This window comes from Coregonus clupeaformis, chromosome 2 (genome assembly GCF_020615455.1).
Source record: "Coregonus clupeaformis isolate EN_2021a chromosome 2, ASM2061545v1, whole genome shotgun sequence".
NCBI lineage: Eukaryota > Metazoa > Chordata > Actinopteri > Salmoniformes > Salmonidae > Coregonus > Coregonus clupeaformis.
The window spans coordinates 3,278,271-3,294,931 of NC_059193.1; the positions used below are offsets into that span (position 1 = coordinate 3,278,271).

Consider the following 16,661-nt stretch of genomic DNA (forward strand, 5'->3'; position numbering starts at 1 on the left):
TCCCTGTCATTCGCAGGAGAAAGAGACAGAGATATCGTGGACGTAGGTCGGGGTGCCTTGTAAGGATCCGACGGCGAGCGAGTAAACTGCCTCTTCCATCAATCCTATTAGCCAATGTTCAATCATTTGAAAATAAATTATATTACCTAATATTACGGTTATCCTACCAACGGGACATTAAAAACTGTAATATCTTATGTTTCACCGAGTCGTGGCTGAACGACGACATGGACAACATACAGCTGACGGGATATACGCTACATCAATCAATTTTATTTTATATAGCCCTTCTTACATCAGCTAATATCTCGAAGTGCTGTACAGAAACCCAGCCTAAAACCCCAAACAGCTAGTAATGCAGGTGTAGAAGCACGGTGGCTAGGAAAACTCCCTAGAAAGGCGAAAACCTAGGAAGAAACCTAGAGAGGAACCAGGCTATGAGGGGGTGGCCAGTCCTCTTCTGGCTGTGCCGGGTGAAGATTATAACAGAACCATGCCAAGATGTTCAAAAATGTTCATAAGTGACAAGCATGGTCAAATAATAATCAGGAATAAATCTCAGTTGGCTTTTCATAGCCGATCATTAAGAGTTGAAAACAGCAGGTCTGGGACAGGTAGGGGTTCCATAACCGCAGGCAGAACAGTTGAAACTGGAATAGCAGCAAGGCCAGGCGGACTGGGGACAGCAAGGAGTCACCACGGCCGGTAGTCCCGACGTATGGTCCTAGGGCTCAGGTCTCTCAGTTGGCTTTTCACATCGGCAGGATAGAACGGCTGACTCCGGTAAGACAAGGGGTGGCGGTCTGTGTATATTTGTAAACAACAGCTGGTGCACAAAATCAAATACTAAGGAAGTCTCAAGGTTTTGCTCGCCTGAGGTAAAGTATCTTATGATAAGCTGTAGACCACACTATTTACCAAGAGAGTTTTCATCTATATTTTTCATAGCTATCTATTTACCACCACAAACCAATGCTGGCATTGAGATTGCACTCAATGAGCTGTATAAGGCCATAACTAAACAGGAAAACGCTGATCCAGAAGCAGTGCTCCTAGTGGCCGGGAACTTTAATGCAGGGAAACTTTAATCCGTTCTACCTCATTTCTACCAGCATGTTAAATGTGCAACCAGAGGAAAAAAAACTCTAGACCACCTTTACTCCACACACAGAGACGCATACAAAGCTCTCCCTCGCCCTCCATTTGGCAAATCTGACCATAACTCTATCCTCCTGATTCCTGCTTATAAGCAAAAACTAAAGCAGGAAGCACCAGTGACTCGGTTAATAAAAAAGTGGTCAGACGACGCAGATGCTAAGCTACAGGACTGTTTTGCTAGCACAGACTGGAACATGTTCCGGGATTCTTGAGATAGCATTGAGGAGTACACCACATCAGTCACTGGCTTCATCAATAAGTGTATCGATGACGTCATCCCCACAGTGACCGTACGTACATGGTCCTCTGTAGCTCAATTGGTAGAGCATGGCGCTTGTAACGCCAGGGTAGTGGGTTCGATCCCCTGGACCACGTAAAAATGCATGCACGCATTACTGTAAGTCGCTTTGGATAAAAGCGTCTGCTAAATGGCATATTATTATATGATATTATTACATACCCCAACCAGAAGCCATGGATTACAGGCAACATCCGCACTGAGCTAAAGGGTAGAGCTGCCGCTTTCAAGGAGCAGGACTCTAACCCGGACGCTTATAAGAAATCCCGCTATGCCCTCCGACAAACCATCAAACAGGCAAAGAGTCAATACAGGACTAAGATTGAATCGTACTACACCGGCTCTGACACTCGTCGGATGTGGCAGGGGCTTGAAAACTATTACAGACTACAAGGGAAGCACAGCCGCGAGCTGCCCAGTGACACAAGCCTACCAGACGAGTTAAACCACTTCTATGCTCGCTTCGAGGCAAGCAACACTGAAGCATGCATGAGAGCACCAGCTGTTCCGGATGACTATGTGATCATGCTCTCCGTAGCCGATGTGAGTAAGACTTTTAAGTAGGTCAACATTCACAAGGCTGCAGGGCCAGACGGATTACCAGGACGTGTACTCTGAGCATGTGCTGACCAACTGGCAAGTGTCTTCACAGACATTTTCAACATGTCCCTGATTGAGTCTGTAATACCAACATGTTTCAAGCAGACCACCATAGTCCCTGTGCCCAAGGACACTAAGATAACCTGCCTAAATGACTACCGACCCGTAGCACTGACATCTGTAGCCATGAAGTGCTTTGAAAGGCTGGTCATGGCTCACATCAACATTATCTCAGAAACCCTAGACCCACTCCAATTTGCATACCGCCCCTATAGATCCACAGATGATGCAATCTCTATTGCACTCCACACTGCCCTTTCCCACCTGGACAAGAGGAACACCTACGTGAGAATGCTATTCATTGACTACAGCTCAGCGTTCAACACCATAGTGCCCTCAAAGCTCATCACTAAGCTAAGGATCCTGGGACTAAACACCTCCCTCTGCAACTGGATCCTGGACTTCCTGACGGGCCGCCCCCCAGTTGTAAGGGTAGGTAACAACACATCTGCCACGCTGATCCTCAACACGGAGGCCCCTCAGGGGTGCGTGCTCAGTCCCCTCCTGTACTCCCTGTTCACCCATGACTGCATGGCCAGGCACGACTCCAACACCATCATTAAGTTTGCCGACGACACAACAGTGGTAGGCCTGATCACCGACAACGATGAGACAGCCTATAGGGAGGAGGTCAGAGACCTGGCAGTGTGGTGCCAGGATAATAACCTCTCCATCAACGTGACCAAGACAAAGGAGATGATTGTGGACTACAGGGAAAAAAAGAGGACTGAGCACGCCCCATTCTCATCGATGGGGCTGTAGTGGAACAGGTTGAGAGCTTCAAGTTCCTTGGTGTCCACATCACCAACAAACTATCATGGTCCAAACACACCAAGACAGTTGTGAAGAGGGCACGACAAAGCCTATTCCCCTCAGGAGACTGAAAAGATTTGGCATGGGTCCTCAGATCCTCAAAAAGATCTACAGCTGCACCATCGAGAGTATCCTGACTGGTTGCATCACCGCCTGATATGGCAACTGCCTCGGCCTCCGACCGCAAGGCACTACAGAGGGTAGTGCGTACGGCCCAGTACATCACTGGGGCCAAGCTTCCTGCCATCCAGGACCTCTATACCAGGCGGTGTCAGAGGAAGGCCCTCAAAATTGTCAAAGACTCCAGCCACCCTAGTCATAGACTGTTCTCTCTGCTACCGCACGGCAAGCGGTACCGGAGCGCCAAGTCTAGGTCCAAAAGGCTTCTCAACAGCTTCTACCCCCAAGCCATAAGACTCCTGAACAGCTAATCATGGCTACCCGGACTACTTGCACTACCCCCCCCACCCCCACCCCATCTTTTTACGCTGCTGCTACTCTGTTAATTATTTATGCATAGTGACTTTAACTCTACCCACATGTACATATTACCTCAACCACCTCAACATACCGGTGCCCCCGCACATTGACTCTGCACCGGTATATAGCCGGTATATACCCCCCTGTTGTCAAAGACGTCAGTGAAATGCGGTGGGCGAAGTCAAACGCAGGACACAGAGCTTATCAGAAAACATACTTTACTAGAAAGTAATCTGAGAATACACAATCTCCACACAGGCAGGAAATAACCTGCACACCAACGACTGCCGATAACAATAACAATCACACACAACACACAGTGTAAGACAGAGGGTTAAATAGGGAAGACAATATTACATAATAGAAAACAGGTGTAACCAATCAAGACAGAACAAGTCGAACATAGAAACATAGATCGGTAGCAGCTAGTACTCCGGTGACGACGAACGCCGAAGCCTGCCCAAGCAAGGAGGAGGGGCAGCCTCGGCTGAATCCGTGACAGTACCCCCCCCTTGACAGGCGGCCCCAGCCGTGCGCCGACCCCGGCCGCGGGACGGCCAGGAGGACGCGAAGCAGGGCGGGTCGGATGACTCTGGTGGAAATCCCTCAACATGGAGGGATCTAGGATGTCCCTCCTAGGGACCCAGCACCATTCCTCCGGACCGTACCCCTCCACTCCACGAGATACTGCAGGCCCCCACCCGACGCTCGAATCCAATATGGAATGGACCGAGACGCGCGGAGCCCCCTCGATGTCCAGTGGGGGCGGAGGAACCTCTCGTACCTCAGACTCCTGGAGTGGACCAGCTACTACCGGCCTGAGGAGAGACACATGTTCCGAGGGGTTAATGCGGTAATTAATAGGAAGTTGTAACCTATAACAAACCTTGTTCAATCTCCTCAGGACTTTAAATGGCCCCACAAACTGCCGATCCAGCTTCTGGCAGGGCAGGCGAAGGGGCAGGTTTCAGGTCGAGAGCCAGACCCGATCCCCCGGTGCATACACCGGAGCCTCACTGCGGTGGCGATCAGCGCTCGCCTTTTGTCGCCTGATAGCCCGCTGCAGGTATACATGCGCAGCGTTCCAGGTCTCTTCCGAGCGCCGAAACCACTCGTCCACCGCAGGAGCTTCGATCTGGCTCTGATGCCAAGGTGCCAGGACCGGCTGATAACCTAACACACACTGAAAAGGCGTAAGGTTAGTAGAGGAGTGGCGAAGTGAGTTTTGGGCTATCTCTGCCCAGGGGATATATCCCGACCACTCCCCCTGCTGGTCCTAGCAATAGGACCTCAGAAACCTACTCACATCCTGGTTAACTCTCTCCACCTGCCCATTACTCTGGGTGAAAACCTGGGGTAAGGCTATCGAGACCCCCAGACGTTCCATGAACGCTCCAGACTCTAGAGGTGAACTGGGGACCCCGATCTGACACTATATCATCAGGTATCCCGTAGTGCCGGAAGACGTGTGTAAACAGGGCGTCAGCAGTTTGTAGGGAGACCTGGCACAGGAATGAGACGGTAGGCCTTCGAAAACCGATCCACAACGACCAAGATCGTGGTGTTCCCCTGTGAGGGAGGAAGGTCCGTGACAAAGTCCACCGATAGATGAGACCACGCCGTTGTGGAACGGGTAGGAGTTGAATTCCCTCTCTGGGCAGGTGTTTAGGTGCCTTACACTGGGCGCACACCGAGCAGGAGGAAACATAAACCCTCACGTCCTTGGCTAAAGTGGGCCTTCAGTACTTCCCACTAAGACAGTGCACTGTCCGACCGATACCAGGATGACCAGAGGAGGGTGACGTGTGAGCCCAATAGATGAATCGATCACGAACCTCGAGCAGCACGTACATCCGACCCTCCGGACACTGGGGGGGAGTAGGCTCGGTACGTAACGCCCTCTCGATGTCCGCATCAACCTCCTACACCACCGGTGCCACCAGACACGACGCCCGGAGTATGGGAGTGGGCTCAATGGACCTCTCCTCTGTGTCATACAGTCAGGACAGGGCGTCTGCCTTAGCGTTCTGGGAACCTGGTCTGTAAGTGAGCGTAAACACAAATCGAGTGAAAAATATAGCCCATCTTGCCTGACGAGGGTTCAACCTCCTCGCCGCCCGGATTTACTCCAGGTTACGATGGTCAGTCAAAATGAGAAAAGGGTGTTTAGCCCCCTCAAGCCAATGCCTCCACACCTTCAGGGCTTGAACCACAGCTAACAGCTCCCGGTCCCCCACATCATAATTGCGCTCCGCCGGACTGAGCTTCTTAGAAAAGAAAGCACAGGGGCGGAGTTTTGGTGGCGTACCCGAGCGCTGAGACAGTACAGCACCGATCCCAGCCTCGGACGCATCCACCTCAACTTGGAATGCCAAGGAAGGATCCGGATGAGCCAGCACCGGAGCCGAAGTAAACAGGTCCTTCAGATGCCTAAAAGCCCTGTCCGCCTCAGCCGACCACTGCAGACGCAGTGCCCAAAGCCCCGGATAAACCTCCGGTAGTAATTGGCAAAACCCAAGAACCGCTGCACCTCCTTCACCGTGGTTGGAGTCTGCCAATTACGCATGGCCGAAATGCGGTCAATCTCCATCTCCACACCTGATGCGGACAAGCGGTGTCCCAGGAAGGAGATGGACTTTGAAGAACAGACATTTCTCCGCCTTCACATACAGGTCATGCTCCAACAGTCTAACAAGCACCCGACGAACTAGGGACACATGCTCGGCTCGTGTAGCAGAGTATATTAGAATGTCATCGATATACACCACTACACCCTGTCCATGCAGGTCCCGGAAAATCTCATCAACAAACGATTGGAAGACTGAAGGAGCATTCATCAGACCGTATGGCATGACGAGGTACTCATAGTGCCCCGAGGTGGTACTAAATGCTGTCTTCCACTCAACTCCCTCCCGAATACGTACCAGGTTGTACGCGCTCCTGAGATCCAATTTAGTGAAGAAGCGCGCCCCGTGCAATGACTCCGTCATACTAGCAATCAGAGGTAGTGGATAGCTATATTTTATTGTGATCTGATTTAGACCACGGTAGTCAATGCACGGGCGTAAACCACCATCCTTCTTCTTCACAAAAAAGAAACTCGATGACACAGGAGAAGTGGACGGCCGTATGTATCCCTGTCTCAGAGATTCGGTGACATATGTTTCCATAGCCGCCGTCTCCTCCTGTGACAGAGGATACACGTGACTCCGGGGAAGCGCAGCGACTACCTGGAGGTTTATCGCACAATCCCCCTGTCGATGGGGTGGTAATTGAGTCGCCTTCTTTTACAGAAGGCGAAAGCCAAATCCGGCATATTCAGGCGGAATGTGCAAGGTGGGAACCTGGTTCAGACTCTCCACCCCGTAGTTGCCCCCACGGAAACACCTCCACACACCTCCCCAAGCACTGATCAGACCATCCCTTGAGAGCCCTCTGTGCCATGAAATAGTGGGGTCATGAGAAGCTAACCAGGGAAGCCCCAACACCACAGGAAACGCAGGAGAATCAATCAGATACAAACTAATCATTTCCTCATGACCCTCCTGCATCTTCATCCTGAGAGGCGCTGTGACCTCCCTAATCAACCCTGACCCTAAAGGGCGGCTATCTAGGGCATGGATAGGGAAGGGCACATCGACTGGCACAATAGGAATCCCTAACTTATGGGTAAACTGACGATCAATAAAGTTCCCAGCTGCGCCTGAATCTACTAGCGCCTTATGCTGGGACTGAGGAGAAAACTCGGGAAACACAACATTCATACACATATGCGCAACAGGGAGCTCTGGGTGAGTTGGGTGCCTAATCACCTGAAACGGCTCATCAGTGCGCTGCCTACTGCCTCGACTCCTAGGAGGCCCTCCCCAGCACCGACCAGCAGTATGTCCTCTGCGGCCATAGTTGGTGCAGGGGACGGCCCCTCTACTGGTCTCCCTCATAGCAGCACCTCCGAGCTCCATAGGGGTAGGGTCTGAGGTGCTGGGGGATGGAATGGACGGCCCCGGATCCGGACGTCCGCGGGTAGCCAACAGGTTATCTAGTCGAATAGACATGTCCACCAGTTGGTCCAGGCTTAGGTTGGTGTCCCTGCAGGCCAATTCCCGACGAACGTCTCCCTCAAGCTACATCGGTAGTGGTCGATGAGGGCCCTCTCATTCCATCCCGCGTTGGCAGCCAGAGTCCGAAAAGTCCAGTGCGAATTCCTGCGCGCTCCTCTTTCCCTGTCTGAGGTGGAATAGATGCTCACCCGCCGCTTTCCTCTGGTGGATGATCGAATACCGCCTAAAGCGGCGGGTGAACTCTGCATAGCTGACAGTTGCGGCGTCTATCCCCCCACTTGGCGTTGGCCCACTCCAGCGCTTTACCGGACAGACAGGAGATGAGGGCGGACACGCTCGTATCCCGAGGAGGCCGGGTGGATGGTTGCCAGGTAGAGTTCTACCTGGAGCAGAAAACCCTGACACCCGGCAGCTGTGCTGTCATAAGCCCTCGGGAGCGAGAGCCGAATCCCACTGGACCCCGGAGGTGAAACGATGGGTATCGATGTAGGTGGTGGTGTCATCGGAGGAGGTATAGGAAGACCTCCTCTCTCCCATCGCTCCATTGTGTTAACCACACGTTCCATGGCGGTGCCGAGAGCCTGGATCATGGCCGCTTGTTGTTGTACGCGTTCCTCCATCGATCCGGCTGGCACCGCTGCTCCTGCTAACTCCATGCTGGTGTGTGATTCTGTCAAAGGCTTCAGTGAAATGCGGTGGGCGAAGTCAAATGCAGGACACAGAGCTTATCAGAAAACGTACTTTACTAGAAAGTAATCTGAGAATACACAATCTCCACACAGGGAGGAAATAACCTGCACACTAACGACTGCCGATAACAATAACAATCACACACAACACACAGTGTAAGACAGAGGGTTAAATATGGAAGACAATACTACATAATGGGAAACAAGTGTAACCAATCAAGACAGAACAAGTCGAACATAGAAACATAGATCGGTAGCTGCTAGTACTCCGGTGACGACGAACGCCGAAGCCTGCCCGAGCAAGGAGGAGGGGCAGCCTCGGCTGAATCCGTGACACCTGTATATAGCCTCCCTACTGTTATTTAATTTTACTTCTGCTCTTTTTTTCTCAACACTTTTTTGTTGTTGTTGTTTTATTTTACTTTTTTATTAAAAAATAAATGCATTGTTGGTTAAGGGCTGTAAGTAAGCATTTCACGGTAATGTCTACACCTGTTGTATTCGGCACATGTGGCAAATAAAATTGGATTTTTTTCTCCTAGAGCATTCAGTCAAGTTGATTGTAGTATTAGGATCAGGTATCAGGTGTGCATAACCATACAACAGAGACCAGGATATCTCACGACAATTTCTGGCCCCTGTTTCCTGATTACATGGTCAGAAATAACCCTGTCATGATGTTGAGGAGTTGTGTTTCGAAATGCTATCTGCAATTTGACGTTTCTACTTGTTGTCCAAAAGTGTTGAGAACAATCTGTGACTTTCTACTTCTGAGTGCAATTTGAAAGGTGTCTGTATACTGTATATGAGCCTCAGCCTCTCTATGCCTCTCTTTGAGGTACTGTATTTCTTCAGCTAATTTAGCTGTGCAGCAATTTGGCACCCGTCTAGGGAGTTACCACAGATAACCCTCCTACAGATTGCATCACAGCTCAGCTCAATGAATCATTGAACAGGAATGAGAGACACCAGCCTCTCAGGAAATAGATATAGTGGCAGAGAGTTAGATAGATGTCAGTTCAGTATATTGTATGTATAAAATACAGTATATTCCATGTAAATTGCCTATGCACATACAGGAGAGTTTGTAGAGGACCTCAGTGTATTGTTGACATTGATAAATGCATGACTTTAGACAACAGGGCAGCCATCTCCCTGACAACAACGTTAGGTATTTTATTGACCACTTTGACAGTTTTAGGTCCAAAAAGGTTGGGAGGGAACTGAGGCAATACCTCAGCATGGCATTAAGATGGTAGTTGATGTATTTCTGAAAGCCCACTGTGTATCTCTCTGCGCAGGACTTTTTTAGCAAATCAGATCCTTTCCTGGAGATCTTCAGGATAAACGATGACGACACGCTACAGCTTGTGCACAGAACAGAGGTAAGGCCAGCGCTTGAACTAGTCATTCTGTTAAAACGGATCCATCCATCCAATTACATTAGCTTATTGACTTTTCTCTTTCATGTTTCACTCACAGACTGTTATGAACAACCTTAACCCGGTGTGGAAAACCTTCAAGACCTCCCCTGAATTCCCTCTGCAGTGGAGACCATGACCGGCCTCTAAAGGTATAGGTGTGTGTCTGTGTATAGCTCTATCTCTTCTTGCCAGCCCAGGGGACCTGATTGAGCACCTTTGCCACGGTGGCGGACTGACTGGCAGGTGAGCAACACTGATGTCAAATCAAATCAAATCAAATCAAATCAAATTTTATTGGTCACATGCGCCCGAATACAACAGGTGCAGACATTACAGTGAAATGCTTACTTACAGCCCTTAACCAACAGTGCATTTATTTTAAACAAAAAAGTAAGAATAAAACAACAACAAAAAAAGTGTTGAGAAAAAAGAGCAGAAGTAAAATAAAGTGACAGTAGGGAGGCATATATACAGTAAAATAAAGTGACAGTAGGGAGGCTATATATACAGGGGGTACCGTTGCAGAGTCAATGTGCGGGGTACCGGCTAGTTGATGTAGTTGAGGTAATATGTACATGTGGGTAGAGTTAAAGTGACTATGCATAAATACTTAACAGAGTAGCAGCAGCGTAAAAAGGATGGGGTGGGGGGGCAGTGCAAATAGTCCGGGTAGCCATGATTAGCTGTTCAGGAGTCTTATGGCTTGGGGGTAGAAGCTGTTGAGAAGTCTTTTGGACCTAGACTTGGCACTCCGGTACCGCTTGCCGTGCGGTAGCAGAGAGAACAGTCTATGACTAGGGTGGCTGGAGTCTTTGACAATTTTGAGGGCCTGGTATAGAGGTCCTGAATGGCAGGGAGCTTTGCCCCAGTGATGTACTGGGCCGTACGCACTACCCTCTGTAGTGCCTTGCAGTCAGAGGCCAAGCAGTTGCCATACCAGGCGGTGATGCAACCAGTCAGGATGCTCTCGATGGTGCAGCTGTAGAATTTTTTGAGGATCTGAGGACCCATGCCAAATCTTTTTAGTCTCCTGAGGGGGAATAGGCTTTGTCGTGCCCTCTTCACGACTGTCTTGGTGTGTTTGGACCATGATAGTTCGTTGGTGATGTGGACACCAAGGAACTTGAAGCTCTCAACCTGTTCCACTACAGCCCCGTCGATGAGAATGGGGGCGTGCTCAGTCCTCTTTTTTTTCCTGTAGTCCACAATCATCTCCTTTGAGATGATTTAGGCACCAGGGCCTAAATCTTTTAAGAGGTTTGTCTACTAAAGTCAGAAGGGAGGGCTGGACTAGGGAGGAAGGGGATACTCTATAGCAGGGTTATTCAACTCTGACCCTACGAGGTCCGGAGCCTGCTGTTTTTCTGTTCTACCTGATAATTAATTGCACCCACCTGATGTCCCAGGTCTAAATCAGTCCCTGATTAGAGGGGGACAATGAAAAAATGCAGTGGAACTGGCTTGGAGGTCCAGAGTTGAGTTTGAGGGCTCTATAGACTAGTCATTTGTGGCTTGGCCTGATCATACAGAATGTCTATTAAACCAGGGGAGTGGAAAGAGAGAGACTCTCAATCGCCCCGCCCCCACCACCTTATAACTCCTCCTCTTTCACCCCTCTCATGTTCTCTTTCAGCCCCCCTTCCCACTGTCTCACATTGTCTGCATCTTTCCCCTTTTCCTTTATGGCCTTGTGTGTGTGTGTGTGTGTGTGTGTGTGTGTGTGTGTATTATTGCCTTTTTCCCCCTTTCTAACTCCCTGGCATTACTAAATCATTAAACTACAGTTAGTCTAATGGGCGCCTCAAGGGCCTGCTCTAAACAAATAAGACTTTCTCATTAAACATTTAGGCAACAGCAGTGGCTCATTGTGTTTAGGGGCACTGAGCTCTCTCTCTCTCTCTCTCTCTCTCTCTCTCTCTCTCTCTCTCTCTCTCTCCCTCTATTCTTCATTCCCTCCCTCTTAACCTCTCCAGTCAAGGAGATAGAGAGGGTGGTGCTGAGGTGGGAGGAGGTTAAGCTCTCAACGCCACTCTTCAACCGCCCCCCTCCTCAACTCCCCTCCCACCTACCTCTTGTCCCAATCCCTCCATGTTGCCAAGAGCACCTCTCCTCTTCATCCCAAGATCTCAATCAGCCCTGGTTGCCGCGGTGGTGCCCTTTAGGGGTTACAAGTGATGAGGTCACTGTAGGGTTGGAGGTGTGTTGGTGGAGCCAACAGTGATTAACCCCAGGGCAGGAAATGACATGGAGCTAAAGAGATCATTCGCATTTAAATGTTGATGGCTAAGAAACTGTCTGACCACATTACTACCAATATTAACAGCACCTACGGTATCTCAAAACCTTTTTGAAATAGGTATTGAAAGGATACAGACCGACTGCTTAATAACCAGTGGTTTCAGGGAAAGCGCTTCCTGTTTGTGTTGGGATTGACCACCCTGTGGGATATGATGATGCATTCTGCTAAAAGGGGACTAATGGGAGAGTCCCTGAGTCCCATGCTGCCTTGCCTACTGGCACCATCATAGCACGTAATGGTAGCATCATAATGGTAGCATCAAAATGGTAGCATCATAATTCTAGCATCATAATGGTAGCATCAAAATGGTAGCATCATAATTCTAGCATCATAATGGTAGCGTCAAAATGGTAGCATCATTATTCTAGCATCATAATGGTAGCATCATAAAGGTAGCATCATAATTCTAGCATGGTCTTCTGTAGCTCAATTGGTAGAGCATGGCGCTCATAACGCCAGGGTAGTGGGTTCGATCCCGAGACCACCCATAAGTAAATATTTATGCACACATGACTGTACGTCGCTTTGGATAAAAGCGTCTGCTAAATGGCATATTATTATTATTATTATTAGCTTCATAATGGTAGCATCATAATGGTAGCATCATAATGGGGAGCATCATAATTCTAGCATCATAATGGTAGCATCATAATGGTAGCTCATTTAGAACATGTCAGGGAACATTATAGTTGAAGCACGGCTGGCATTGGTGACTATTGGACCCAACGGTGTCATTCCTGGAAAGCACAGACACATCAACGTGCAGCAAAGAGCATTGTTCCCAACAACCATCAATGGACAGATAATATTCAGCCACACCCTCCTAACACAAAACGAAGACCTTTGCCAGCCAGGGCTATCTAAAAGTAATGTTAAATTATACAAATCTGTGAGATGGAATGCTCAGCTAAACTAACACATTGACAGTATGTAAATGCTTAGAAAGGAGAGCGGTAGGCCTATCTCTTCCTTTGGGTCTCAGTCATAGATAGCATCTTATTGAAATGTGAGAAGTTCTTTGAAGTTATTTAGTCATTTTAACTACACACTTGAGTTGAGAATATAAACCTCTAGAATCCATACAGTAGATGATGTCAGTGTTCTAAAATGGAAGCAGTTTCCATATGACCCAGCTCTTCTAGCACTGTCTAGTTAATGGGGGAAGCTAATGGTTTTGGATGAAACTCCACTGATAGTCCCGCCCTCCCCTTCAACCTCCCTGCCCCCTGAATATCCCTTCTAGTTAATTGGACAGCTACCCAATCTGTTGACCTATACCAGAGGAAAAGAGAATCGTGCAGAAAAGACACCAATTTAGCCCTCATTGCCAAACCCATGCAATGAGGAGTCTCACCATCTACCTGGTGGGATATCTGGATGGAGCTGAGAGACAGGGCCTTTAAAGGGAAATGACCCCCTTGTCCTTGCATTATTCATGGTTACTTAAGGAGAGAAAGTGGGGTTGCTGTGGAGAGAGATGCGGAAGGCCGATAAGCATGTGTCAAAATACTTCTGATCCCCTTAATCCAGTGTCAGATTTCCATGCCATAATATCCACTTAAGCATGACCGAGTGTGTGTGGGGTGTGGGTGGATGTGTGTTAGGGGTGTGGGTGGAAGTGTGTGTGGGGTGTGGGTGGATGTGTGTTAGGAGTGTGGGTGGAAGTGTGTGGGTGGGTGGGTGTGGGTGTATGTGTGTGTGGGTGTGGTTGGATGTGTGTGTGGGTGTCAAAAGCAGTGATAGTGAATGACTCTCCATGGAGTTAATATGCCTCTAGGTTTAATGGATCATAAAATGTCTTCCACTCCAATTGGACTTTTCACAAGATGCTGTTAATGTTAGCTCAGGTTAACCTCATTATCACACACTGTATAATACAAGAGCATTAATCGAACACACACATTTATTAAACAGACATAGACACCCGTTGCAAGGCCACAGTTCTGACACGTTGCAAGGCCACAGTTCTGACACAAGGCCACTGTCCTGGAATGGCCACTGTAGCGAATGTGTGTCATAGATGAATGTTCAGCATAGCTAATGGCCAAATGAAGGTCAGAGGTCAGTTTATTTATCTATGATCCATGTGAAACCAGGACACACACACACAGGGGTGTCATGCACCCATTATTTTAGAGGTACGTGAGGATGAAGGGGGGCTGGTTGGAGGGGGGCTGGGGCTTGCCAGCCCCCCTCTGGAATTATGAGGATTTAGCATTTTTCAAACAACTGAAACAGCTTGTTCCTGCAATCCTCGTGCCAAAATCATTATGCCTAATACTATGATAAAAAAAAAAAAAAAAAAAGTGAAAAGAAGAAGGGATATATATATATATATTTTTCTGCATATGCTATCTAAGCATACCTCTTTACATGTTCAAATGTAATTTTAATTAATGATGCACATTGATTCTTTAAGAAATGTTATGCCTTTAGTACAACTGCCACACTGGTATATACAGTGCAATCGGAGAGTATTCAGACCCCTTCCCTTTTTCCACATTTTGTTACGTTACAGCCTTATTCTAAAATGGATTAAATAAAATAAATTCCTCATCAATCTACACACAATACCCCATAATGACAAAGCGAAAACAAGTTTATTAAAAATAAAAAAACAGAAATACCTTATTTACATAAGTATTCAGACCCTTTGCTATGAGACTCGAAATTGAGCTCAGATGCATCCTGTTTCCATTGATCATCCTTGAGATGGTTCTAGAACTTGATTGGAGTCTACCTGTGGTCAATTAAATTGATTGGACATGATTTGGAAAGGCACACACCTGTATATATAAGGTCCCACAGTTGACAAGGCATGTCAGACCAAAAACCAAACCATGAGGTTTTGTCCGTAGTGCTCCGAGACAGGATTGTGTCGAGGCACAGATCTGGGGAAGGGTACCAAAAAATGTCTGCAGCATTGAAGGTCCACAAGAACACAGTGTTCTCCATCATTCTTAAATGGAAGAAGTTTGGAACCACCAAGACTCTTCCTAGAGCTGGCTGCCCGGCCAAACTGGGCAGTCGGGGGGAGAAGGGCCTTGGTCAGGAGGTGACCAAGAACCCGATGGTGACTCTGACAGAGCTCTGGAGTTCCTCTGTGGAAATGGGAGAACCTTCCAGAAGGACAACCATCTCTGCAGCACTCCACCAATCAGGTCTTTATGGTAGAGTGGCCAGACGGAAGCCACTCCTCAGTAAAAGGCACATAAAAGCCCACTTGGAGTTTGCCAAAAAGCACCTAAAGACTCTCAGACCATGAGAAACAAGATTCTCTGGTCTGATGAAACCAAGATTGAACTATTTAGCCTGAATGCCAAGCATCACGTCTGGAGGAAACCTGGCACCATCCCTACAGTGAAGCATGGTGGTGCCAGCATCATGCTGTGGGGATGTTTTTCAGCGGCAGGGACTGTGAGACTAGTCAGGATCGAGGAAAAGATGAACGGAGCAAAGTACAGAGAGATCCTTGATGAAAACCTGCTCCAGAGTGGTCAGGACGTCAGACTGGGGTGAAGGTTCACCTTCCAACAGGACAACGACCCTAAGCACACAGCCAAGACAAGTCTCTGAATGTCCTTGAGTGGCCCAGCAAGAGCCCGGTCTTGAACCCGATTGAACATCTCTGGAAAGAACTGAAAATAGCTGTGCAGCGATGCTCCCCATCCAACCTGACAGAGCTTGAGAGGATCTGCAGAGAAGAATGTAAGAAACTCCCCAAATACAGGTGTGCCAAGCTTGTAGCGTCATACCCAAGAAGACTCAAGGCTGTAATTGCTGCCAAAGGTACTTCAACAAAGTACTGAGGAAAGGGTCTGAATACTTATGTAAATGTCATATTTCAGTTTCGTATTTTTAATACATTTGCAAAAATTTCTACAAACCTGTTTTTGCTTTGTCATTATGGGGTGTTGTGTGTAGATTGATGAGGAAAAATACAATTTAATCAATTTTAGAATAGGGCTGTAACGTAACAAAATGTGGAAAAAGTCAAGTGGTCTGAATACTTTCTGAATGCACCCAAGAATTAAAGCAACATTTTGTTTAAAGTCCAGCAACCTTGCCAGCATGCATGCCAGCTAAGATAGTTAGACAAGTGACTTCACTGATAGCCTGCAATGGCTTCTTGGTAGCTACATAGATATGAGGTTGGGAGATTGGGAACCTATCTAGCTGGCTAGCTAAAGCCAACTTCATAAAATTGCTAGGTGGCTGGTATTACAGAGAAATAACAAAACATTTTGGTTTTATTTATTCATCAAGAAGGCATCAATAGGCTACATAGCTTGATCAAATACATTTACAAACATACCTCCTGCGAGTCCTGCCCATCACCGGCAGCTAAAATCAAATAAAACACTGTGCGTGTAACTCGACACGCTCTCTCCTCCTCCACTGACGATACTGTCTGCATGCACAAGAGTATCTAGCCTCCTGCCTAGCATATCTTTGCTCGGTGGTGCATCTTGGAAGGAACCACTTACTAAGGAGGAGCAGGTCCAGTTAGTGTTCCCCCTCCACAAAATACCGCTGACAGATATTTTTATAAATAATTATGATAAAATGTGGGCTTAAAAATTAAAGTGTAGTAATTAATTTAACATCTGAAACATTTATAATGTTAAACAAAATAAACATACACACACACACACAAATTCAATTTTCTCTCTCTCTCTTACGTCAAAAGCCTTCTTTCCCATCCTCAAATCCATATTTCATGAGACCATACAATTTTGATCACTCCAGTAATGTCCCCTTACTGATTTATTAATGGTG

At 47.8% G+C, this 16,661-nt stretch overlaps 1 protein-coding gene across 1 annotated transcript in view; it reads left to right on the forward strand.

The window, feature by feature from the left end:
• Positions 1-16,661, forward strand: part of LOC123481009 (copine-4-like) — a 103,574-nt gene that overhangs the window by 64,004 nt on the left and 22,909 nt on the right. The window contains 3 exon segments of the mRNA XM_045205597.1: positions 9,461-9,544; positions 9,642-9,689; positions 9,691-9,732. Coding sequence (XP_045061532.1) covers positions 9,461-9,544; positions 9,642-9,689; positions 9,691-9,732 — 174 coding nt within the window.